The 23,774-nt window shown below is 44.6% G+C and overlaps 1 protein-coding gene across 2 annotated transcripts in view; it reads left to right on the forward strand.

The window, feature by feature from the left end:
* TAF3 (TATA-box binding protein associated factor 3) overlaps positions 1 to 23,319 on the forward strand; it is a 185,213-nt gene extending 161,894 nt beyond the window's left edge. Inside the window, exons 5-7 of one of the 2 annotated variants that reach the window (XM_081958070.1) lie at positions 5,585 to 5,849; positions 18,227 to 18,333; positions 22,611 to 23,319. In XM_081958070.1, the coding sequence (XP_081814196.1) occupies positions 5,585 to 5,849; positions 18,227 to 18,333; positions 22,611 to 22,725 (487 nt within the window). In that variant the 3' untranslated portion in view covers positions 22,726 to 23,319. The remainder of the gene's footprint in view (positions 1 to 5,584; positions 5,850 to 18,226; positions 18,334 to 22,610) is intronic. The other variant, XM_081958069.1, reaches the window with a different exon arrangement.
* The last annotated feature ends 455 nt before the right edge of the window (positions 23,320 to 23,774 follow it).

Consider the following 23,774-nt stretch of genomic DNA (forward strand, 5'->3'; position numbering starts at 1 on the left):
TTGCCTGTTGGAGCTTCTTTAAAATTCTCCATCTTGATACGCCGAAGGTACCATCCCTTATAAAACAAAATTCACTTGCAGTCTTGAAGGGAGGTTTAGTGAGGTTTCGAAGCTACAAAGCACTGAGAAAAGTGACAGGTCTGTTTTTCCATACTTCAGGACCATTGCAGCATCTCCACGATCAAAATTTGGACTGTGATCAAAATTTGGAAATTTGGATTTTCATTTTTTATTTGCCCCTCTTCTGACAAGCAAAGCCAATAGGAAATCAGGTTCACTTAACAACCGTGTTATTAACTTAACAAGCACAGTGATTGACTTAACAACTGTGATAAGAAAGGTTGTAACATGGGGCATTTAACAACGGTCTTACTTAGCAACAGAAATTTTGGGCTCAATTGTGGTCATAGGTTGAGGGCTACCTATTCTACTATTGAGGAGGAATTGTCAAAGCAGTCCCTGATACCCCAACCAAAATTGTTTGGCAACGAAAGCCGTGGATGTTGGTGGCCTGCTCTCTACATACGACGCCTAAATAAAGAGTAGGTGTTGAAAAACTCCCAGCCAAGCAGGGAGGAGGAGTCAAGCAGGGAACTAGCCTAGAATCATTATGCAGCTGCAAGAGGCCTCAGCCTGACTCCACCCTTAAACTCCATGGAACCCTATCTGGTTGTTCCTAATGTTGCAGAAAATGACAGACTTAGACTTCTCAGGATACAGGAGGAGTTTATTTGGCAGCCAGGTTCAGAAAGCTAGCCCATGGCTAGCATTGCAAATTCTGAACAACCTTCATTATCGAAGCACGCATTCTTATACATTCTCAAAGGCAGTGTAACACGGAAACCCTTAACTCATTTCTTATTGGTTACCTGGAGGAAAAAGCCTTATAAGGAGATGGGGTCTTACTTCTCCTTTTGTCTTGGGCCATAGGTACTGGCTATGTGTCTTTATGCGAACTTTAATTGAACCTTGTGGTTTTGGACTTTTGACATAGGGACGTTTGCTGGAACATGTTGTGGTCGAAGGCTGATGACATTTCCCTGTCCCTTTAAGCAAGCTTCCAACTGTCCCTTTTATGCCACGTCTTCATTCTTATATTTTAGTCCATATTTTATTCTACTTTACTAAAGGAAGCCAAGCAGGCCGGGAAGTTTCTTGTAATATAGGTAGAACACAATAAAGTTGTTGAGTTTGGTTTTTTCACAAGTGGATTTGGTCGCCTGCGTCTGACAATAGGAAGATCCATATTTGATGGGTCGGAAGGAGAGTATACCACTAGTTTTCTTTTGCGTATGGGGCACGAGTCCGTGGGACATTGAGCGGAGACCCTAATTACCCTCACTAGCATTCAGCCAACCGCAGTCCTGTATAATGAGAACATTTACCGTATTTTTCAGAGTATAAGACACTCCAAAATATAAGACGCACCTAGATTTTGGGGAGGAAAACAAGGGGAAAATATCTGCCTCTGCCTCCCAGCAATTTGCCTCCTTGCAACAAACAGCACTGACAATATACACTGTTGGTAGTGTTATATTTCAGACTATACTTGTACAGATGCTGTTAAAATTGATGTGCTTTCTGGGAGTATAGTTATTCTCTGCTATTTAAAAGAATAGCACTTTTTAAAACAATAGCACTGGGCCTCTTCAGATCCAGCATTTCTTTTGAAAAGCGTCTTCATTTTGTTAAGTTGTCTAGAACAATAATAAAGCAGTCTTTAAAAAAACAAGTCTAATAATTTGAACGTTCCATAGGCATTTATAGTTGTTGACTCACCTCCTTGCAGGAAACAACCTGATTAGCACAAGGAAATTTTAAAAATCTGCCTTTGCTTCCCAGCAATTTGCCTCTTGGAGCAAACGGCAAGTTTCACTTTCCATTTCTCCGAGGCTGCCGAGATTGCTCTAGCTTTTTGAAGCTTCCGCAAGCCCCCGTTTGCTGCAAAGAGGTAAATTGCTGGGAGGCAGAGGCCAAAGGGTTGGGGCTGGTGGCTGAGTGGGGCTACATTCAGTGTATAAGATGCAGCCAAATTTTTACCCTCTTTTAACAGTCACAGTGGGCTGTGGGGACAGTCTTGTCAACGGGAACTAATTGTCGCCCTTCTCATCTTTTAGGGAAAGTCTTTTATTACTTTTTAATAGGCATTTTTCTGTTTACTTACCACCGCCACCACCCAAAGCAAATGTTGGCTTTTAAGGCGATTGTCCTTCCAAAGCCCACAGCAAACAGGGTTTGAGTGTTTTGTCCCTTTTTCAAAGCTTAACGCAATAACTGCAGAATAAAAACAGACTTGGAAGGGGCCTCGGAGGTCTTCTAGTCCAACCCTGCTCTATTTCAGACAAATGGCTTTCCAGTCTTTTCTGGCCTGTTTTAGTTTGTCCTTTGGGGAATCTGCACGTGAACAGAAACACTGGTTAGTAGCAGAAACAACGGCTCTGGCCACCTAGCAACAAAGGGGACTGGAGGCTAAAACATAGGAAGAACGGTTGCAGGAACTGGGAATGTCTGGTTTAATGAAAAGAAGGACTAGGGGAGACATGATAGCAGTGTTCCAATATCTCAGGGGCTGCCCCAAAGAAGAGGGAGTCAAGCTATTTTCCAAGGCACCTGAGGGTAGAACAAGAAGCAATGGGTGGAAACTAATCAAGGAGAGAAGCAACTTAGAACTAAGGAGAAATTTCCTGACAGAACAATTAATCAGTGGAACAGAAATTGCCTCCAGAAGTTGTGAATGCCCCAACACTGGAAGTCTTTAAGAAGATGCTGGATAGCCATTTGTCTGAAACGGTATAGGGTTTCCTGCCTAGGCAGGGGGTTGGACTAGAAGACCTCCAAGGTCCCCTCCGACTCTGTTATTCTATTCTACCTTCCTGTCTTTCTTAAGTTCATCCTGAATCCTTCTTTCCACTCCTAAGCCAAGGCTGTGTTATGTAGACAAACGTAATCAAGATGCTAATTAGATAATCATAGAAAAATAAAAGTTTCCCAATAGGCGAATGAACGCCCATTATCGTCTTGCCTGTTGGAGCTTCTTTAAAATTCTCCATCTTGATATGCCGAAGGTACCATCCCTTATAAAACAAAATTCACTTGCAATCTTGAAGGGAAGTTTAGTGAGGTTTCGAAGCTACAAAGCACTAAGAAAAGTGACTTAGGCCCGTTTTTCCATGCTTCAAGACCGTTGCAGCATCTCTGCGATCCAAATTTGGACCCCTTGTTCATTGTTTACAACGGGGCAGTGTCCCGGGGTCACATGATCCCCATTTGCCCCCCTTCTGACAAGCAAAGCCAATGGGCAGGCCAAATTCACTTAACAACCACGTTACTGACTTAACCACGGTGGCAAGAATGGTTGTAAAATGGAGCAATATTCACTTTAACTGTCTTGCTTAGCGACAGAGGTTTTGGGTTTGATTGTTGCCATAAAGCAAGGACTACCTGTGTACACTTTAGCTGCTCTTTCTCCAAAGGATTGTTTTTTAATCTGACGTCCTCCAAAAATGTTGAGACTACAACCTCCAAGATTCCTCCTCTTTTTCCTTTTCCTTTCCTTTCCTTTTCTTTTTCAACTGTACATTTGGAGGTAACTGCTGGGCCTACCTGTCCCACTCTGAATAGATTCCATGCTAGCCCATGGAATCTAGCTGCTCTGTTTATATATTGCAATGCAATCCTGCTTTATATTATGAAGAAGGCAGCAATTAATAGTCGCCTGCTGCGTACAATATACATCCTGCGTAATATTATTTACCCTAATTAAGGGTTATTGCTTTCATCGCCGTCAGAGTAAAACAATAACACAAGAGTTGCCGTTTTGAAATAATAGAAAATACTTGCAGCTCAGGTTTTAGAGACTTTGGTGGTGGTTTGCTCTCCGAGCGAAATGGTAAGCTGGGAGAAGAAAAAGTGTTCATATTCAGGATCCTGACATTTACCTTGGGCATTAGTAAAAGTGCAAAGAAGATATACATTTACATCTACATTTAGGCAACAAAAATGGAATGCACGGGTACAGTATAGGTGATACCTTGCTCAGTAGTAGTAACTGTGAAAGGGATCTTGGAATGCTAGTGGACAACCATTTAAATATGAGCCAGCCGTGTGCAGCAGCTGCCAAAAAAGCCAACGCAGTCCTAGGCTGCATCAACAGAGGGAGAGAATCAAGATCACGTGAAGTGTTGATGCCGCTTTATAATGCCTTGGTGAGGCCACACTTGGAATCCTGCATTCAGTTCTGGTCGCCATGATGTAGAAAAGATGTTGAGACTCTAGAAAGAGTGCAGAGAAGAGCAACAAAAATGATTAGGGGACTGGAGGCTAAAACATACGAAGAACGGTTGCAGGAACTGGGTATGTCTAGTTTAATGAAAAGAAGGACTAGGGGAGACATGATAGCAGTCTTCCAATATCTCAGGGGTTGCCACAAAGAAGAGGGAGTCAAACTATTCTCCAAGGCCACCTGAGAGTAGAACAAGAAGCAATGGGTGGAAACTAATCAAGGAGAGAAGCAACTTAGAACTGAGGAGAAACTTCCTGACAGTTAGAACAATTGATCAGTGGAACAGAAGTTGCCTCCAGAAGTTGTGAATGCCCCAACACTGGAAGTCTTTAAGAAGATGTTGGATAGCCATTTGCCTGAAACGGTATAGGGATTCCTGCCGAGGCGGGGGGTTGGACTAGAAGGCCTCCAAGGTCCCTTCCAACTCTGCTATTGTATTGTATTGTATTATTGTATTGTAAGAGCAACTGAGGTGATTAAAGGCCTGGAAGCTAAAACGTGTGAAGAGCAGTTGGAGGATTTGGGTTTGCTAGAAGGACTAGGGGGGATTTGATAGTAGTGTTCCAGTATTTGAGAGGCTGCCCCAAAGAAGAGGGGGACAATTTACAGTATTTTCCAAAACACTAGAAACAAGACAAGAAACAATGGATGGAAACTAATCAAGGAGGGAAGCAACCTGGAATTGGGGAGACACTTCCTAACAGTGAGGACAATTAACCAGTGGCACAGCTGGCCTCCAGAAGTTGTTGGTGCTTCATCCCTGGAGTTTTTAAGAAGAGAATGGAGGGTCATTTGTCTGAAATGGTATAAGTTCTCCTGCTTGAGGAGGGGGCTGGACTAGAAGACCTCCAAGGTCCCTCTCAGCTCTGTCCTGATTCTTCTTCTTCTATCCAGCAAGACACACGTAGGCAGTCAGACTAGAAGGGAAGAAAGGATTGCAGGTGCTCCTCCACTAATGGCCACAGTGGAGTCCAAAATGTCTGTTGTTGAGCGAGGCCGTTGTTTGTTTTGCCCCATTTTGTGCCCTTCCTTGCCACGGTTGTTAAGTGAATCGCCATTGCTCAGTTGGGGTTGTTACGTGAACCTGGCACGCTTAGCAATGTAAAGTGGTCGTAGATCGAGGACTACGGTACCTGTATTGGAATTTCCGTCCATTATTCTCTTTGATGCCGTTATGAATCTCTGCTACTACTTCCTGAACAGAATTACGTCTTTTCCTCCCCCCTTAACTGTGCATCGTTTTTTTCTTCATTGAATGAATTGTCTAATGCTGTGTCCACTCTTTCTGTTTTTGTCCGACAGTGTCATCAGCAAAGTGTTGCCCGCTACGGAGCCTAAACCGTTACCTCTCCTGGTTCGACCCAAAACGCCTCCGCCTCCTCCCTCCCCAGCACCGGCTCCTGTCCACGTCACCCCTCCACCTCCTCCTCCTTTGGTGGTCCCCCCGGTCCCTCCTGCTGCCCTTGCTACAGCTCTGATACCACCATCCTCCCCTGCACCGTCTGCCATGGGAAGCTCCAAAGTCCCCGTTCGAAGCGTCGTGACAGAGACCGTCAGTAATTACGTGGTAAGTGGGCTTGTTTCATTGAGAACATGTCGTCATCCCAGCTTCTGGGTTCCTTAAATGTTTTCATGTGATCCTTAACGCCAGCGGGAGGCCTGGTGACAGAGTGGTTTGAGCACTGTAGAAGGTAAAAGATAATGAAGCTTTTCCTGTCCAGTCGTCTCCGGCTTTAGGGAACGCTGCTCATCTCCATTTCTTAGCCGAGGGAGCCGTCATTGTCTGAAAACATTTTCCGTGATCGTGCAACCAGCATGGCTATACACCAAAGCCACATGAAACCCTGTGACTCTGTTACTGAAGTGGTATCTAGTTATCTTCTCGCATTTGCATGCTTTCAAACTGCTTGGTGGGTGAGAGCTGAGGCAAGGAACAGGAACTCACCCGTTGCGCAGCACTCGGGTCTCGAACCTGGGCTGTCAGCTTTCCAGCTGACAAGCTCAACATCCTTAACCGCTGAGCCATCGCACCCTAAGTACAGGCAAACTCTGTCCACAGCCTGGAGTCCGATCCTGACAGTTTTAAGATGGACTCAGTCTTCCATCCTCCCCAGGTCAATAAAACGAGGACCCCAGATTGTTGGGGGCAATATGCAAATAATGCATCTACTTGGCAAACTGCCCAGAGAGTGCCATAAAGCACTATGGGGCCAATATATAAGCCTAGAATGCTATTGTTATTTCCAGTGGTTCCATTCGCAATCATACTTTGATACATCATTAAAACATGTATATATGCAAGACCAATGTATCTCAGTGGAAGGTAATAAGGTAAAGGTAAATGTTCCCCTCGCACAAATGAGCTAGTTGTTCCCGATTTTTTTGGGGGGGGGGCAGTGCTCATCTCCGTTTCAAAGCCGAAGAGCCAGCGCTGTCTGAAGACATCTCCGTCGTCTTGTGGCCAGCATAACTAAACACACGGAACGCTGTTCCCTTCCCACCAAAGGTGGTCCCTATTTTTCTACTTGCATTTTTAATGCTTTTGAACTGCTAGGTTGGCAGAAGCTGGGACAGTTAACGGGAGCTCACTCCGTTACACGGTGCTAGGGATTCGAACTACTGAACTGCCGACTTCTCTGATCGACAAGCTCAGCATCTTAGCCACAGCGTCACCGTATACAATAAAGGAAATTAACAATGTGTTAAATGTGGCTGGCAGGCATTCAACAAGCTAAATGTAATTGTCCAGAACAACCTCCCCCTATGTTTGAAGAGAAAAGTTTTCAATCAGCGTGCCCCAAAATATGCTGGTGAAACATGGACAATAACCTCACAATAGATACAAAAGCTACGAACGGCACAAAGAACCATGCTGGGCATCACAAGACAAGATAGTAGTAACTCTGAGAGGGATCTTGGGAGTCCTAGTGGACAACTATTTAAATAGGAGCCAGCCGTGTGCAGCAGCTGCCAAAAAAGCCAACACATTTTCTAGGCTGCATCAACAGAGGGATAGAATCAAGATCACGTGAAGTGTTAATAATACTTTATAATGCCTTGGTAAGGCCACACTTGGAATACTGCATTCAGTTTTGGTCACCATGATGTAGAAAAGATGTGGAGACTCTAGAAAGAGTGCAGAGAAGAGCAACAAAGAGGATTAGGGGACTGGAGACTAAAACATATAAAGAGTGGTTGCTGGATATGTCTAGTCTTATGAAAAGAAGAACTAGGGGTGACATGATAGCAGCCTTCCAATATCTCAGGGGTTGCCACAAAGAAGAGGGAGTCAAATTATTCTCCAAGGCACCTGAAGGCAGGACAAGAAGCAATGGGTGGAAACTAATCAAGGAGAGAAGCAACCTGGAATTAAGGGGAGATTTCCTGACAGTGAGAACAATTGACCAGTGGAACAACTTGCCTCCAGATGTTGTGAATGTTGCGACACTGGAAGTTTTTAAGACGAGATTAGATATCCATTTGTCTGAAGTGGTGTAGGGTTTCCTGCCTAAGCAGGGGGTTGGATTAGAAGACCTCCAAGGTCCCTTCCAACTCTGTTCAATTTAATTTAAATTTAAAGATAGAAAGACCTGAGCATGGATTTACAGAACAAACGAAAGCATGGGATGCCATTAAGAGAGTAAAAAATAATTGAAATGGTCACAGAACAAGAAGATCTGATGGCAGGTGGACCAAGATGGTCATGGAATGGATCCCACTTGATCGAAAGTGTCTACAGAAGAGACCTAACACAAGATGGATGGACGACATCAGCAAGTAATTTTGGCCCAATTGGCAAAAGGAAGTTCAAGCTCATATTGGTTGCAACCATGAGGAAAAGGCCTTCATCCTGCAGTGGATAGATAATGACTAGAATAATGATGATATGTGGGACCAATTATAAAAGAATTGGGAAACCAAAGTCCAAGTGCCATGGCGGCGCAGTGGTTAGAGTGGCTACTTCTGTTGACTGCCGGCTGCCAGCAGTTTGGCAGTTCGAATCTCACCAGGCTCAAGGTTGACTCAGCCTTCTCTCCTTCCAAGGTGGGTAAAATGAGGACCCAGGTGGTTGGGGGCAAGAGGCTGACTGTAAACCGCTTAAGAGAGGACTGTAAAGCGGTATATAAGTGTAAGTGCTATTGCTATCCTTCCTTCCTTTCCTTCCCAGTGGTTAGAGTACAGTACTGCAGGCTAACTCTGCCCGCTGCCAGGAGTTTGATCCTGACCGACCGGCTCAAGGCTGAATCAGCCTTCCATCCTTCCGAGGTGGGTAGAATGAGGTCCCAAATTGTTGGGGGGAAAAGGCTGATTCTCTAAAACCACATAGATAGGGCTGTAAACCACTGTGAAGCGATATATAAGTCTAAGTGCTATTGCTATCATGTCTAGTTCCGAGGAAAGTAACAAAACCTGGATGTTAGAGGTTAGATTTCCTCAGAGCCTCAGAATAATTTCTGGCAAGTTGATACCTTTTCATAAATTACAGCTTGGTCATTAAGTATTTGTTGGCTTTCTCGTGTGGAACATTTTCTCCGATGAAACGCTTCAATATTGAGTGCTTGCGAAGGAGAAAACACAATGCCCAAGTTTACTTTCGCTGCCAATACTCTTTAATGTTCTTCCCTTACAAAGTCATTGATAAAAGCCACCTGCCTTTTACCTACAGTATGAACCACATTGAACTCAGGGGAAGAATAAAGTGATCTTATCAGGAAAAACAACCCCAACAACTAGTGGCAGAAAGGTTTTTTTTTTAGTGAGTTGTGAGTAAAACAGAAAAAAGGTTTGCTCTGTTGAGTAATTTCCCAAAACAGGTACGTGGGACAAATGTTTCTCATTGACTGAGCACCTGAACTGATCAGATTTTGATTCTTATTTCCATAATCTATATACTGTATATAAAAACAGCTCTGTGCGTGTGTGTGTGTGTGTGTGTGTGTGTGCGTGCGCACGCGCGCTAGCATATCTCTGGAATGCCTCAAGCAATTTCAACCAAACTTCATACACAGATGACTTACTCTATGGAAACAAATACTGTGGGGGTAAGACACCACTAACGCCCCTCGGGATATGTGTTCTGTTAAGATACAGCCTGTTGTGCCTTTAAATGGCTTCTACTGTACTGCCGTAAAATGGCTTCTACTCTACAGCACAGTGGAGTTTCCATGGTAACGGCTTCACAGTACTCCACAAGGAGGCTCCCTCTACCATAATTAGAAATTATGTTTGCTCTGGACATTTTCCCCCTATAAATAAATACCCGGGCAACGCCAGGTTATCGGTTAGTTCCCCAATAAAAAGTCAACCTTCATCGTGATAGATTTGTAACGCCCAAGGTAAATTTCAGGATCCAAGTATTGTCAACCTGTTGTGGTTTAACCTTACACAGATTCCAGGGAATAAAATTCCATTGCCAGGTTATTGGAATGATGAAATTTGATTATTATTAGAATTGCTCCGCCTTGAAAGGAGGAATGCAAATCCCTGAATCCCTGTGACATTATGCTGGCCTCTAAAAGCTTATAACTCAACAATGCATATTTATATGCGCTGCCTCTGATACTTATCAAACGCATATGGGTGTAAACGACTTTTAAGATGAGCCGATATCACAGATAGAAAGAAGCTTCGTAAAAAGCATATAGCTTTATCACAGGCGATGCAGAGGTATGCAGTTAAAAGAATACGATACTTTCTTCCTAATGTTATTTAAGTTAGAGGATAATAATTGGACTCCTCTTAACTGCAACTCTTTCAAACAACAATCTTTACGGTAGAAGCATATTCTTAGTTATGCTAGGAATTGGCTTCTTGTGCTTAGTTTAGGTTTTTTACATTACTTTATCGTCATTGCACCTCGTACAACGAAATTAAGTGCCATCTTCATTGTACACTATAACTATAAAAATAAAACACAAGAACACATCCTTCGCGTTCTATACAATTGAATTGAAAACCCCTGATATTGCATTAATATTGCACATTAATATATATTAGCATGCTAATTAGGCAATATATGCATGCTAATATATATATATCTGTGTGTGGGCGTGCACACGGATAGATAGATAGATGGATGGATGGATGGATGGATGGATGGATGGATGGATGGATGCAGGTCTTGGCGTATTCGGGTCTTTCCCCGTGTAAGATTGAGAGTATCTTGGCGACGTTTCAACAAGGTCCCACTCGGCATCTTCAGGCTGGTACCTTCAGCTTCGTGCTTGTGCGAGCAAAGCGTGCTTATGCGAGCAAAGCTGAAGGCACCAGCCTGAAAATGGCAACTGGGACCTCGTCGAAACGTCGCCAAGATACTCTCAATCTTACGTCAAGACCTGCATACCTGTACCGTGAAAATCTACGAAAACAAATATATATGTAGCGAGTGAGACCTCACCGAAATGTTGGCAAGACAATCTCAATCTTACATGGGGAAAGACCCGAATACAACAAGAGCAGCATATGTGTGTGTGTGTGTGTGTGTACATATATATACCATATGCATGCACGCACACACACACACACACACACACACACACACACACACACATATTGCTCCCACAATACTGCCGGTTTGGTGCATGCAAAAATTTTACGTGCGCTCGCTTCGCTCGCACTCACGCCAGACAGATGCTCCGCGCATGTGCACAAAAATAGGTCTGCGCATGAGCAAAAAAAAAGAAACAAAATGTGCAATTCCAATTGTTCTACTTCATGCGCAGAACCAAAAATTAAGATGGCGGCCCCAGAGGAGAACCGGTTGAGGGGCGTGGTAGGCCTGGGTCACTGCTGTTTCCAGTAACCTAGGCCACCAAACCACTATCGGTTCAGCACAACAGGGCCGAAGTGGTAGGAACCCACCACTCACTCCCTGTATATGTAGCCGAAAGTGCAATTGGTCTGAAAAAGTAAAACAGGCAGGAAATAGGAAAAGGGGAGTGTAAAAGACAGAGAGAGAGAGAGAGAAGTTCCCTCCTCGCTTTTTCAGAAATGAGTAACTAAACCACAGTGGGGCTGACTTTTGGCCCAACAGGACGTTCGAGGTCAGATTCAACTGCAGTTCAAATGTAATCAGCCTTCATCTTGATCAGATAGAACTTTACTGAAATACACAAGGGGAGCCTTCCCCAATGCGACGTCCCCGGGAGGAAGCAGCCCCCACAGCTCCCATCATTCACAGCCAGGAAAGGGAGGAGGGCTCCCTTATACCTCGTTCTGGTTAGTTAGTTGAGCTGGATCAAGTTTGGCCAGAACTACTAAGCCAGCAACCTATGTTCCTGGGCTAGGTTACAATTGATGCATCTCAGAATCAGACCAGAGCTGGAAGGGACCTTGGAGGTCTTTCTCATCCAGCCCACTGCTCAAGCAGGAGACCCCGTACCATTTCAGGCAGGTGGCTGTCCAATCTCTTCTTAAAAACCTCCAGTGATGAAGCACCCACAAGTTCTGGAGGCAAGCCGTTCCCCTGGCTAATTGTTCTCACCGTTAGGAAATCCCTCCTTCGTCCTAGCCTTCAAGTTTTTGCTTCTGATTTAATCAAGATCACGTGGAGTGCGAATACCCCTTTATAATGCCTTGGTAAGGCCACACTTGAAATACAGCATCCTGTTTTGGTCGCCACGATGTAGAAAAGATGTGGGGACGCTAAAAACAGTGCAGAGAAGAGCAGCAAAGATGATTAGGGGACTGGAGGCTAAATCATAGGAAGAACAGCTGCAGGAACTGGGTATGTCTAGTTTAATGAAAAGAAAGACTAGAGGAGACAGATAGTAGCATTCCAATATCTCAGGGGCTGCCACAAAGAAGAGGGAGTCAAGCTGTTCCCCAAACCACCTGAAGATAGGACAAGAAGCAATGGGTGGAAACTAATCAAGGAGAGAAGCAACTTAGAACTAAGGAGAAAGTTCCTGACAGTGAGTACAATTAACCAGTGGAACAACTTGCCTCCAGAAGATGTGAATGGTCTAACATTGAGGTTTATAGGAAGATGTTGGATAATCATTTGTCTGAAGTGGTGTAGGGTTTCCTGCCTAAGCGGGGGGTTGGACTAGAAAACCTCCAAGGTCCCTTCCAACTCTCTTAAATTTAATTTAAATTTAAAGATAGAAAGACCTGAACATGGATTTACAGAAAAACAAAAGCATACGATGCCATCAAGAGAGTAAAAGAATTGAAATGGAAACGGGCTGGTCACAGTTTCCTGCCTAAGCAGAGGGTTGGACTAGAAGACCTCCAAGATCCCTTCCAACTCTGTTATTCTAATTTTGCCATCTCTGCTCCTCCATCCAACTTTTGCATACATTCCTCCACTGTGCAATCTACTCCATTTCTGATTGGGGGGGGGGGATCATCTCTGTAGGTCAGTTACTGTTTCCTTCTTCTGCAGAAAAGCACCAAAAATAACTTGCCTGGCATGTTAAAAACTCTTTTGTCTGCCGATTCTGGACTGGCGTCGCGTGGTGCCCTCAAGTTTTAGACTTCTCAAACAGAACTTTCCTGTTTAGTAAATCTGCCGTCATTTCTGGAGGCGATCCAGCGGCAAATACTTTACCTTGGAGAGATGGTTTTCCATATTAATTCCATCCAAGCTAAATCCCAGCCGTTGTTATTAAACAGAAATTCTTTCCCCTTCCATTAGGCATTTATGCAATTCCAGCTTTCGGTCAGTGAGAAATCTCTGAAATGTTGGCTTAGGTATGTCAGAATTCGTTGGTTGGTGGAACTTTCTTGGTGGGTAAACTCTCCAGGGAAAAACTTCCTCCTAGGCTTGGAATCAAAGCTGGGCCAAAAAGCCCCAGGCCTTATCAATGGTTCAATACAGACACTGTATTCTGACCTAGGCTTCCCAAGATCATGAAGCCAACTCTTCGTCCTATAAAACCTCTTTTTTTTTTTTAGGTTAAAAGGAATTCCTCTCCAGCAAAGTCCCCGGCCAACAGTCTTTCATGAGATTTCACAACTACAGGCTTGGAGAATTGCCAGGCCGATATCTTCCAAACGCCACGCTGTAGCAGACAATACTTGGCAAGAAGTCAGGAACAGATCTTCATCCTAATGAATTGAACTAATTGTCTCATGCAAACTCCCCTCCCCTTTCAATACAATAGAATACAATAGCAGAGTTGGAAGGGACCTTGGAGGTCTTCTAGTCCAACCCCCTGCCTAGGCAGGAAACCCTATACCATTTCAGACAAATGGCTATCCAACATCTTCTTAAAGACTTCCAGTGTTGGGGCATTCACAACTTCTGGAGGCAAGTTGTTCCACTGATTAATTGTTCTAACTGTCAGGAAATTTCTCCTTAGTTCTAAGTTGCTTCTCTCCTTGATTAGTTTCCACCCATTGCTTCTTGTTCTACCCTCAGGTGCTTTGGAGACTAGCTTGACTCCCTCTTCTTTGTGGCAATCCCTGAGATATTGGAACAATGCTATCATGTCTCCCCTAGTCCTTCTTTCTCTTAAACTAGACATGCCCAGTTCCTGCAACCGTTCTTCCTATGTTTTAGTCTCCAGTCCCCTAATCCGCTTTGTTGCTCTTCTCTGCACTCTTTCTAGAGTCTCCACATTTTTCTACATCGTGGTGACCAAAGCTGAATGCCGTATTCCAAGTGTGGCCTTACCAAAGCATTATAAAGTGGTATTAACCCTTCACGTGATCTTGATTCTCTCCCTCTGTTGATGCAGCCTAGAACTGTGTTGGCTTTTTTGGCTGCTGCTGCACACGGCTGGCTCCTATTTAAATGGTTGTCCACTGGGACTCCAAGATCCCTTTCACTTTCGCTCCTCTTTTATCCCTATGGGAGGGACCCATTCATCATCCACTTGTGGCTTTACTCCTGAGTCGACCCTTGTTCCTGAACTGTTCCCTTCTCCTGGAAACTCTGCGCATGCGCACACTGGGAACAGGCTCCAGCTGTTCTTCTGTCCCACTAATCTCCAACTCCGAAGGCAGCTGATAACTGTCGGAGGGCCCTGGTCCCATCTCTGCCTCCGACGCAGAGCCCTCATCAGAGCCTTCCCCAGCCTCCAGGACTGGCCCATGTTCCTCCCCAACCTCCTCACTGTCTGAGTCTGTCACCAGCTCCGCTAGCGGGCCACAACACCTTTGCACTAAGAAAACAGTCATTTCCTTGCTGACATACATGTTTGCATGAATTCATCCATGTAAACCCAGGTTCATGATTCATCGTATGGTCAAACCCATTCCCCTGAAGATTTAGCCAGCAAACCATTTTAGATTAAAAACAATGGTTTTATATCATGTTATCACGTAATTTACCAGGCAATTGTATCATTTTACATAAGAGCTTGCTTAGGTTATCAATGGCAAAATCCCTGGCGTAAAGGGGAAATGTAAGCATATAGTCAGGCTGTTTGTTACTTATTTATTTAGAATCGTTCGATGGTGAGACGGGCAGCCTATAAATTAAATAAATGTTTATGAAATGTATATGCTGCTGAACTCTCAGTTTGCTTCCTTAGGCTTTTGCTTATTTTTTTCCCCTCAACTTAGGAAAGAAGCCGTCGCAAAACAGGAAAACCTATGCAGGAGAAATGTATTTATATATGTTCATAGTTGACTATATTTAGAGTGTGATTTTTCACATTCATTTCATCTGTCAACTAAAAATAAGCTGACACTCATATATTTAAGCTCAGATTAAATCCAAGTTAATGGATTTAAGACCATTAAAACTGAACGGCCAAAGTGTTGGAAAGTTTCTCCTATGTTGACGAAGGAGAGAAGACCTTTCATAAAACCATTAAGTTCTAACAGAAGCCAGAATTCCACTGTCCATTTTGTCCAAAATAGGATTGCTTCAATTATAACGTAATTAGTAGCATGTATGAATGTGCACCATAAATGAACAGAAGAGCTTGCCTCTCCCAGCCTCTTACAAAGTGTTATAAACTTTCTGATTTTCTCTCTCCATCTCTCTTCCCTTCCCTCCCTCCCCCCCTCTCTCTCACACACACACACTTCATCTCTCTTCTCCATCTTTCTCTCTTTCTCTTGTTTTCTCTCCCTCCCTCCCTCTCTCTCACTCTCACACACACTTCAGCTTGCTTTCTCTCTCTTGCTTTCCCTCTCTGTGTCTCTCTCTCACACACACTTCATCTCTCTCTTTCTCTCACTCTCCATCTTCCTTTCTCACAGACATACACCCTCCATCTCTCACTCTCCATCTCTCTCTCTCTATTTCTTTCTCTCTCCATCTCTCTCTCTCACACGCACACCTTCCATCTCTCTCTCTCTCCATCTCTCTCACACACACTCTCCATCTCTCTTACACACACACTTTTCTCTCTCACTCTCTTTCTATCACTCTCCATCTTTCTTTCTCTCACGGACACACACCCTCCATCTCTTTCTCTTTCTCTCTCTCATATTCTCTCCCCCCCATCTCCCTCTCCTCCCCCCCCCCTCCCTTACCCTTCGGTAAATGTCGTAGTGTGACAAATGTCAAAGGAATGGAAAGTTACTCAGTAACTATTTTTTTATACCCTTGATCTTATCAGTGAGCTGAGTTGGATGGCTTTGGCTAATAAGTACTAACCCAGCAACCTAAATGCTTGTGTTGTATATATTAGACGCATACATTGCCAAGGCAGCCTTCTGGGAGGCAGGGAGGGAGGCGGCCGAACGAATGAATGGAATGAGAGCATGGTAGGGCGGTCACCAGTTTCAGCTTCCAATTGGGAAGTCTGGTTTTCGCCAACCCAGCTCTGGCGTCTTCCAAGCCATCAAATGACGCGTCTGTGGAGTTTCTCAGCCATCCTGGTCACGGTTGTCCCCTAAGGTGCTTTTCCAAAAGGCAACTGGACTTCCTTCGTTTTTACTTGGAGACGTTTCCCTTCTCATCCAAGAAGCTTCTTCGGTTCTGATTCAGATTACCGGTCCCGTTATCCAAGGCTAACAAGATGTTTGGCTCGGTGTGGGTGGAGGGCAGAACTCACAGACCAAGACAAACAGTGGATCCCAGGATGAGCAAGCCTGAGACAGACCCTTGGCAACTGGAGCCAATGGTTGGGATCAGAGGGGGTATTCAGCCGGTTCGGACCAGTTCGCCCAAACTGGTAGTGGAAATCGCAGGTGGGTGGGCCACCTGCCCCTGCTCTACCCCATCCTCTTTAGGCAGTTTTCCAAGCTGTGCGCATGCATGCGAGCCGTACGCATGATCAAAGCACATGCCCGGAAGACCGGCGCAAGCATGGATGCGCGCACTCATATTTGCGAACCGGTAGGGAAAGTAAGTGAATCCCCTCCCTGGTTGGGATGTGCTTTAATGGTGGGATTCAAACATTTGTTCTGTGGGCGTGGCTTGGTGGGCGTGGCAGGGGAAGGTTACTGCAAAATCCCCATTCCCTCCCGATCAGCTGGGACTGGGGAGGCAGAGAATATATGGGGATGGGGTCAGTCAGAGGTGGCATTTACCGGTTCTCTGAACTGCTCAAAATTTCCACTACTGATTCTCTGGTCAGAACCTGCTGGATACCACCTCTGATGTGCTTGGTTATTTCTTAAGCACATCAAGTTGCTTTCTGAAAGAGACCTCTGCTTTTCTTTCAGAAAGCAACTTGATGTGCTTAAGAAATAACCAAGCACATCAGAGGTGGTATCCAACATTATCCCAGTCAAGGCTCAGCTTGGCTCGTTCTGGAATTAAGCTCCCAGAATGAGCCAACTTCCTAGAATAATATGAATAACCGAATAACAGATTGGAAGGGACCTTAGAGGTCTTCTAGTCCAACCCCCAGCTCAAGCAGGAAACCCTGTAGTATTCCAGACAAGTGGCTGTCCCTTCTCGCCTTAAAAACCTCCAGTGACGGAGCACCCATTACCTCTGAAGACAATTCAGTTGCAATTATTCAACTTTCAGACAACTCCACCTGGATGACTGAGAATCTTTATGGAGATTGGTCTTCTTTAACAAGTTTGCCTTTTGAACAAGCCATGAGCTGCAACTCTCCGAGTAATGAATAAGAATGGTTGGAATTGCTTATTTTTCTTTACCCTTCCAAAGCAGGAAGTTGTTTATTTTATGTGTTTTCTTGTTTTTATTGAGTTTTTCCATTGTAACGTGCCTTGAATTTCTCTGATCTAGTGTCCTTGTAAATCTAATATATTACTATTGATATTGTTATCCAAGGCTGCATGCCTGCATTCATACCGTGTTTGTTCAAATCATATAGCACTTAGACTTATATACCGCTTTACAGCCCCCTCTAAGCGGATTGCAGAGTCAGCCTATTGCTCCCAACAATCCGGGTCCTCATTTTACCAATCTGGGAAAGGTGGAAGGCTGAGTCCACCTTGAGCTGGTGAGAATCGAACTGCTGGCAGTCGGTGGTCAGCAAAAGTAGCCTGCAGAACTGCATTCCAACCACTGCACTATCATAGCTGTGGTGGGATATTTCTGTTTCTCCCCCACCCCACATCCTTGAGCTATTAAATCAGTGTTTCTTAACATTGGCAACTTTAAGCTGCGTGGATTCAACTCCCAGAAGACCACAGCTTAAAGCTGTCAAGGTTAAGACGTATTGTGTTAGATATCCCAAAGGTGCTTTTTTCAGGAGGCCACTGGACTTTCTTTTTTTTTCTTTTGAAGACATTTGGCTTCTCATCCAAGAAGCTTCTTCAGCTCTGACCGGACGGTGGGGAACGGAAGGATTGATAATCCTTGAAGGCAGCTGGTCATTTGCATCCTTTCAGAGGGTCCTTGAGGCCTCTTGGAGGCTTATCTGTGACCTCAGAGGTCACCTGAATTGGTGCTCCTGGTTCCTGTAGTCTGCAATCCCCCCCCCCCCCAATGTGGAAATCCATCCCCACTGCCTTTTAACTATGTTAGATAGCTATTGTGGCACACGTAGAAAGAAACCTACATGAAATGAGACTTCTGCCCATTTGAGTCTTCAGCTTCTCCTTCCTTTTCTATCCATCCAGATCCGAGATGAGTGGGGCAACAAGATATGGATCTGTCCCGGTTGTGAAAAGCCGGACGATGGCAGCCCGATGATTGGGTGTGACGACTGTGACGATTGGTATCACTGGTAAGTGGCGGAGGAGGCCACGTTCCGCTCCTGAAGTCATGTGGGAGAACTCTTGTGGGACGTCTGGGTGTTGTAGTCTTCGACCTAGAAATGATATGGGAGTGGTCGTTTATTACCTAGGATTGTGTGCTGTTGGCCTATTGTAACCACCCTGGAAGCGTACAGACAAGATCTGAACACAAAAGTGTCCAAATTGGAGCGCTTGGTCTGCATGCAGTCATTTCTCAAAACATTGCTTGCAATCAGTGGTCAAAGTTGCAAGTCATAATCCCATAGCAAGCAAGATTCCGAGGCAGGTGGATATATCTGCTTTATTGGATATATCATATTGGCACAGATCTGGTGAAAACCGTCTCTGAAGGTTCCCACGGTTTTCACCTAATTAAAAATAAAAGTTTCCCCCCAACCCCAAACAATCCCTCGCATGGTCCAATCAAAGCACTGCCTGGTTGCCTGGTGACCTCACTCCGCCTTCCTCTACCCCGCTGTGAGAATGTCCTTGGTTCCCAAGAGAAAGCATTTTATTTTGGCTACAAAACCCCAGCTATCTCTAATCACACACCCCTCCCTATCCCTCAGCTCCAATGTGGCAAACACTGAAGCTCCGAGATGGCTTCGGTCAGGTCATCTTCAGGGTTGACATCAGCCTGGTCTCAAGGCGGCAGAAAGGAGGAAATATAAAGTCCACGCAAATAATCTCGGTTTGGTCCAGTGGTTAAGGCACCAGGCTAGAAACCAGGAGAACACAAGTTCTAGTCCCACATTAGGTATGAAAACTGGTCCTGTGACTTTGGGCCCGTCACCAGGAGACAATGAGTTCTAGTCCCACTTTAGGCATGAAAGCCAGCTGGGTGACTTTAGGCCAGTACTTCAATCCAACTCACTTCACAGGGTTGTGGCGGTTGTGAGGAAAACAGGAGGAAGAAAGTGAGTGGGATATGTTTGCCAGCTTGAATTATTTGTGGAAAAATAATAAAGGCAAGATTTTTGGATGGATGGATGATTGGAAGATGAATATAGGTATAGTTTCTATATTTAAGAATATCAGGCACGAAAGATCAGGCTCGCATGCGAAGGTCCAATTAAACTCATTTATTACTAAAAGAAAACCCTATGTACAGTACAAGAATCTTCTCAACTAACTGCTAGCCCCTGCTTGGAGTAAGAGAAGGACCAATAGAATTCAAGGAGGGTTGGGCTTAGTCCTCTTGTGGCTACCTAGGGATTCGAGACTCGTTCCTCTTTTACCTCCGCCTCTAGGTTCCTCCACATCCTTCTCCTGCAATAAGTAAATGAAAACTCCAGTTAAATCTGGTTTATTTTTTCTCCTAGCCCTTCCTTCCTGTTTTGGGGACGTTCCATCCTCGGGCCTAACACAGCCCCCTTTTTACATGATTTTATAGACCTCTATAAATTAAAACAGCCTTCTCAACAGCCAAGTGATACATTCGGGCTGTCCTTACTGTCTTCCTCCTTGCAAAGCACTGATGCGAATATAGACTTCCCTGAATTTTTCATTACTTAAATAATCCGAAGTGTATTTTTCCTGAACTGAAAAATGGACCCGTTCTACAACTGAAAGAGATTTATTCAGTGAACTGAGTAATCAGTCTACACATTTAAACAGACAAACCGATCCCAGTGGCTTTATATATATATAAAAAATAAGTTTGAACTTTTTTTTCTTAAACCTTTAATTTCCTATATTTTTCAGCCCAAAAAAAAAAAGCAAGCTATGGAATTCTTGTTCATATATGCATGTCTTTTTAAAGGATGAAGAAATATAACCAGGGGTGGGATTCAAATAATTTAACGACTGGTTCTCTGCCCTAATGACCAGCTGGGTAGGCGTGGCTCAGTGGTCATGTGACTGTGTGGGCGTGACCAACTCAATGTCACTGACATCGATGGGCGCTTCGCCTTAGCTGTTACAATGTCATAAGGGTTAACCAGAGAGGCCATTTCTGTAGTAAAGATGAGGCTAGAAACACCAGAATGTTTCCTTCCTGCCTTCCTTACAGGATTAGCCCTCTAAAGTGGGAAAAAACAAAGTAAGATTTCTTCCAACAACCGGTTCTCTGAACTGCTTTGAAAGTTAACAACCGGCTCTCCCAAATAGGTGCGAACCGGCTGAATCCCTCCACTGAATATAACCCTTTAGATTAGAACCAAAGAACCAGGGCCCTAAAATGAGTAAAACAGTAGAGGAAGTGTGTAAAAAAAAAACACCCAGATTTTGTACAGATGCATTCCAGTTTATGCACGATGTGGGAAAAATATATATTTATATCAGGAAGTACAATTCAGAGAAAACGCATAACGCTAATACTCGGAGATCTGCAGCCATTCTAAGTATCTTAAGAACATGTTTCACAAGAGAAACTACAGGAAATAACACTTGAGTAAATCCTCCGGTGTCTCATTTTATTCATATCTGCAGGAGGATTTTTGAGGTGGGGAAAAACACGAGATCAGCGCTGACACCACATAAATTACAATTATGGAATCTCTTCAGTTGTAGGCGACGTCCCGTATCGTTAGGTGTGTGTGTGTGAAAAGGAAGCCATCGTCGAACAAAATGTGTTGTTGTGCTTGTTGCTTTTTTTAAACCACATTGTATCCAATCTCTGTCCCGGGATGGCGAACTGTTGTACCCTCCCCTTTTAAATCAAATTCTAGATAGTCCTTGACTTGTGACCATTTGTTTAGCGATCGTTCGAAGTGATAACGTCACAGACTTAGGACCGTTTTTCGCCCTCACAACAATGGCAGTATATCCGGGGACACATGATCAAAATTCCGAAACTTGGCAACTACCTCATATTTATGACCCTTGCAATGTCCCTGGTCGTGTCAATCCCCTTTTACGACCTTCTGACAGGCAAAGCCCAGGGGGAAAACAGATTCATTTAACAACCATGTGACTAACTTGTTAACCATGGTGGTGATTCACTTAACACCAGAGGTGGTACTCAGCCGATTCAGACCGATTCGCCTGCCCCCAGTAGCAGGGCCTGCCCCAAAGAAGAGGGAGTCAAACTATTCTCCAAGGCACCTGAGGGTAGAACAAGAAGCAATGGGTGGAAACTAATCAAGGAGAGAAGCAACCTAGAACTGAGGAGAAATTTCCTGACAGTGAGAACAATTAACCAGTGGAACTCCTTGTCTCCAGAAGCTATGAATGCCCCAACACTGGAAGTCTTTAAGAAGATGTTGGATAGATATTTGTCTGAAACGGTATAGGGTTTCCTGCCTAGGCAGGGGGTTGGACTAGAAGACCTCCAAGGTCCCTTCCAACTCTGTTATTCTATTCTACGTCTAGAAGAATAAAAGCAATAAAGGGATGATGCCTCATGATTTTAGGAGGAGCTGATACAATAGATAGTAAAACAGCATTCAGTTTTGGTCACCAAGATGTAGAAGAGATGTGGAGACTCTAGAAAGAGTGCAGAGAAGAGCAACAAAGGTGATTAGGGGACTGGAGGCTAAAACATATGAGGAACGCTTGCAGGAACTGGGAATGTCTACTTTAATGAAAAGAAGGACTAGGGGAGACAGGATAGCAGCCTTCCAATATCTCAGGGGTTGCCACAAAGAAGAGGGAGTCAAGCTATTCTCCAAGGCACCTGAGGGTAGAACAAGAAGCAATGGGTGGAAACTAATCAAGGAGAGAAGCAACTTAGAACTAAGGAGAAATTTCCTGACAGTTAGAATAATTAATCAGTGGAACAGAAGTTGCCTCCAGAAGTTGTGAATGCCCCAACACTGGAAGTCTTTCAGAAGATGTTGGATAGCCATTTGTCTGAAACGGTGTAGGGTTTCCTGCCTAGGCAGGGGGTTGGACTGGAAGACCTCTAAGGTCCCTTCCAACTCTGCTATTGTATTGTATTGTAAATTGCAGGTGGGGCTGCCCACCCACCCTGGCTTTATTCCATCCCATTTAGGGATGTTTCTTGAGCAAAGCGCATGCACTGAAGGTGGGGCGCATGCGTGGACAGGGCGCGTGCAAGACAAGCTTGTGCATGCACGCACACACATTTGCAAACTGGTAGGGACGGTAAGTGAAAATCACCCCTGCTGAACACCCATGGGGAGAAAGGTTGTAAAACAGGTCAAAGCTCACTTAACGGCCATCTTTGCTTAGCACCCGAAATTGGGGGCTCCGTTGTGGCCGTACGGCGAGGACGACCTGCAGCTGTTTAATCCTGTTAAAAATTTGCAAGGACTCGTTCTCCTCCTCCCGCCATCATTCACCCCTTTCTCCTTCTCCTTCGCAGGCCCTGTGTCGGCATCACGGCCGCTCCCCCGGAAGAGATACAGTGGTTCTGCTCCCGGTGCGCGAGCAAAAAGAAGGACAAAAAACACAAAAAGGGGAAACACAAAGCACACTGAGGTTGTGGAGAATTGTCAGGCCAGGGACGGGGGCCCTGGACATTCCTGCTCCTGAGTCCTCTTTTCGTTCCGGCTTCTACTGCCCTCTCCGTTGCCGTCACATCGCTGAGGATTTTGATTTTTGGGTGGAATCACAAAGATGCACATCGTTACACACAATTCTCTCCCTCCAGTTGTCTCTCTCTCCCCCCCTCTCTCTCTTTCCTCCTTCCCCAAGTGTGAACGGCACAAATTGAGAATTTAACAGACTCGCCAGCCAGAAGAACAAGCAAGCAAGCGGCAGAGACCTTTGTACATATCGCCCGCCTTCCCTCTCCAAAGTTTGCTTCTGTTTTTTTCCTGGCTTAAGTAGCAGGAGAGACTAATTACGATCCTTTTGAAGCCCCTGGAGTGATTTCCACAGCCCCCGGCCTCTTCCTTGCAAAGATAGAAAAATCAGATTTGACTCCAGGATGGAGATTTTTTTTTTTTCCCCATGATGGGAATATGTGAAACTTTTTTTTTCTCTCCTTGCTTTTTTCTTCCTCCCTTTTTTTTTTTTCAACAATATAAATAAATCTGCCTTAGCTTTTTGTGAAATAACTTCCCTTTTCTTTCGGGGTTGTGTGTATTGGGGGTTGGGGGTAGGTTTCTCTTCTCCAAATGAAAATATGAATTGGATTTTTCTCTCCCCTTCCAAAGCCCGTGTGAATTAAGATTCAATCTGGAAAAAGAAGAGATTTTCACCTTTGCTCATTTCAGAAGTTCATCGAAGCACTTCCTAGAAATAGATTGATTTACTTTTTTGACTCGGGTTGATACTTAGATAATAAAGGTAAAGGTTCCCCTCGCACATACATGCTAGTCGTTCCCGACTCTAGGGGGCGGTGCTCATCTCCGTTTCAAAGCCAAAGAGCCAGCGCTGTCCAAAGACGTCTCCGTGGTCATGTTTAGCATAACTAAACGCCGAAGACGCACGGAACGCTGTTACCTTCCCACTAAAGGTGGTTCCTATTTTTCTACTTGCATTTTTTACATGCTTTCGAACTGCTAGGTTGGCAGAAGCTGGG

Source organism: Natrix helvetica (assembly GCF_964273705.1).
Source record: "Natrix helvetica genome assembly, chromosome: 6".
Classification (NCBI taxonomy): Eukaryota; Metazoa; Chordata; class Lepidosauria; order Squamata; family Natricidae; genus Natrix; species Natrix helvetica.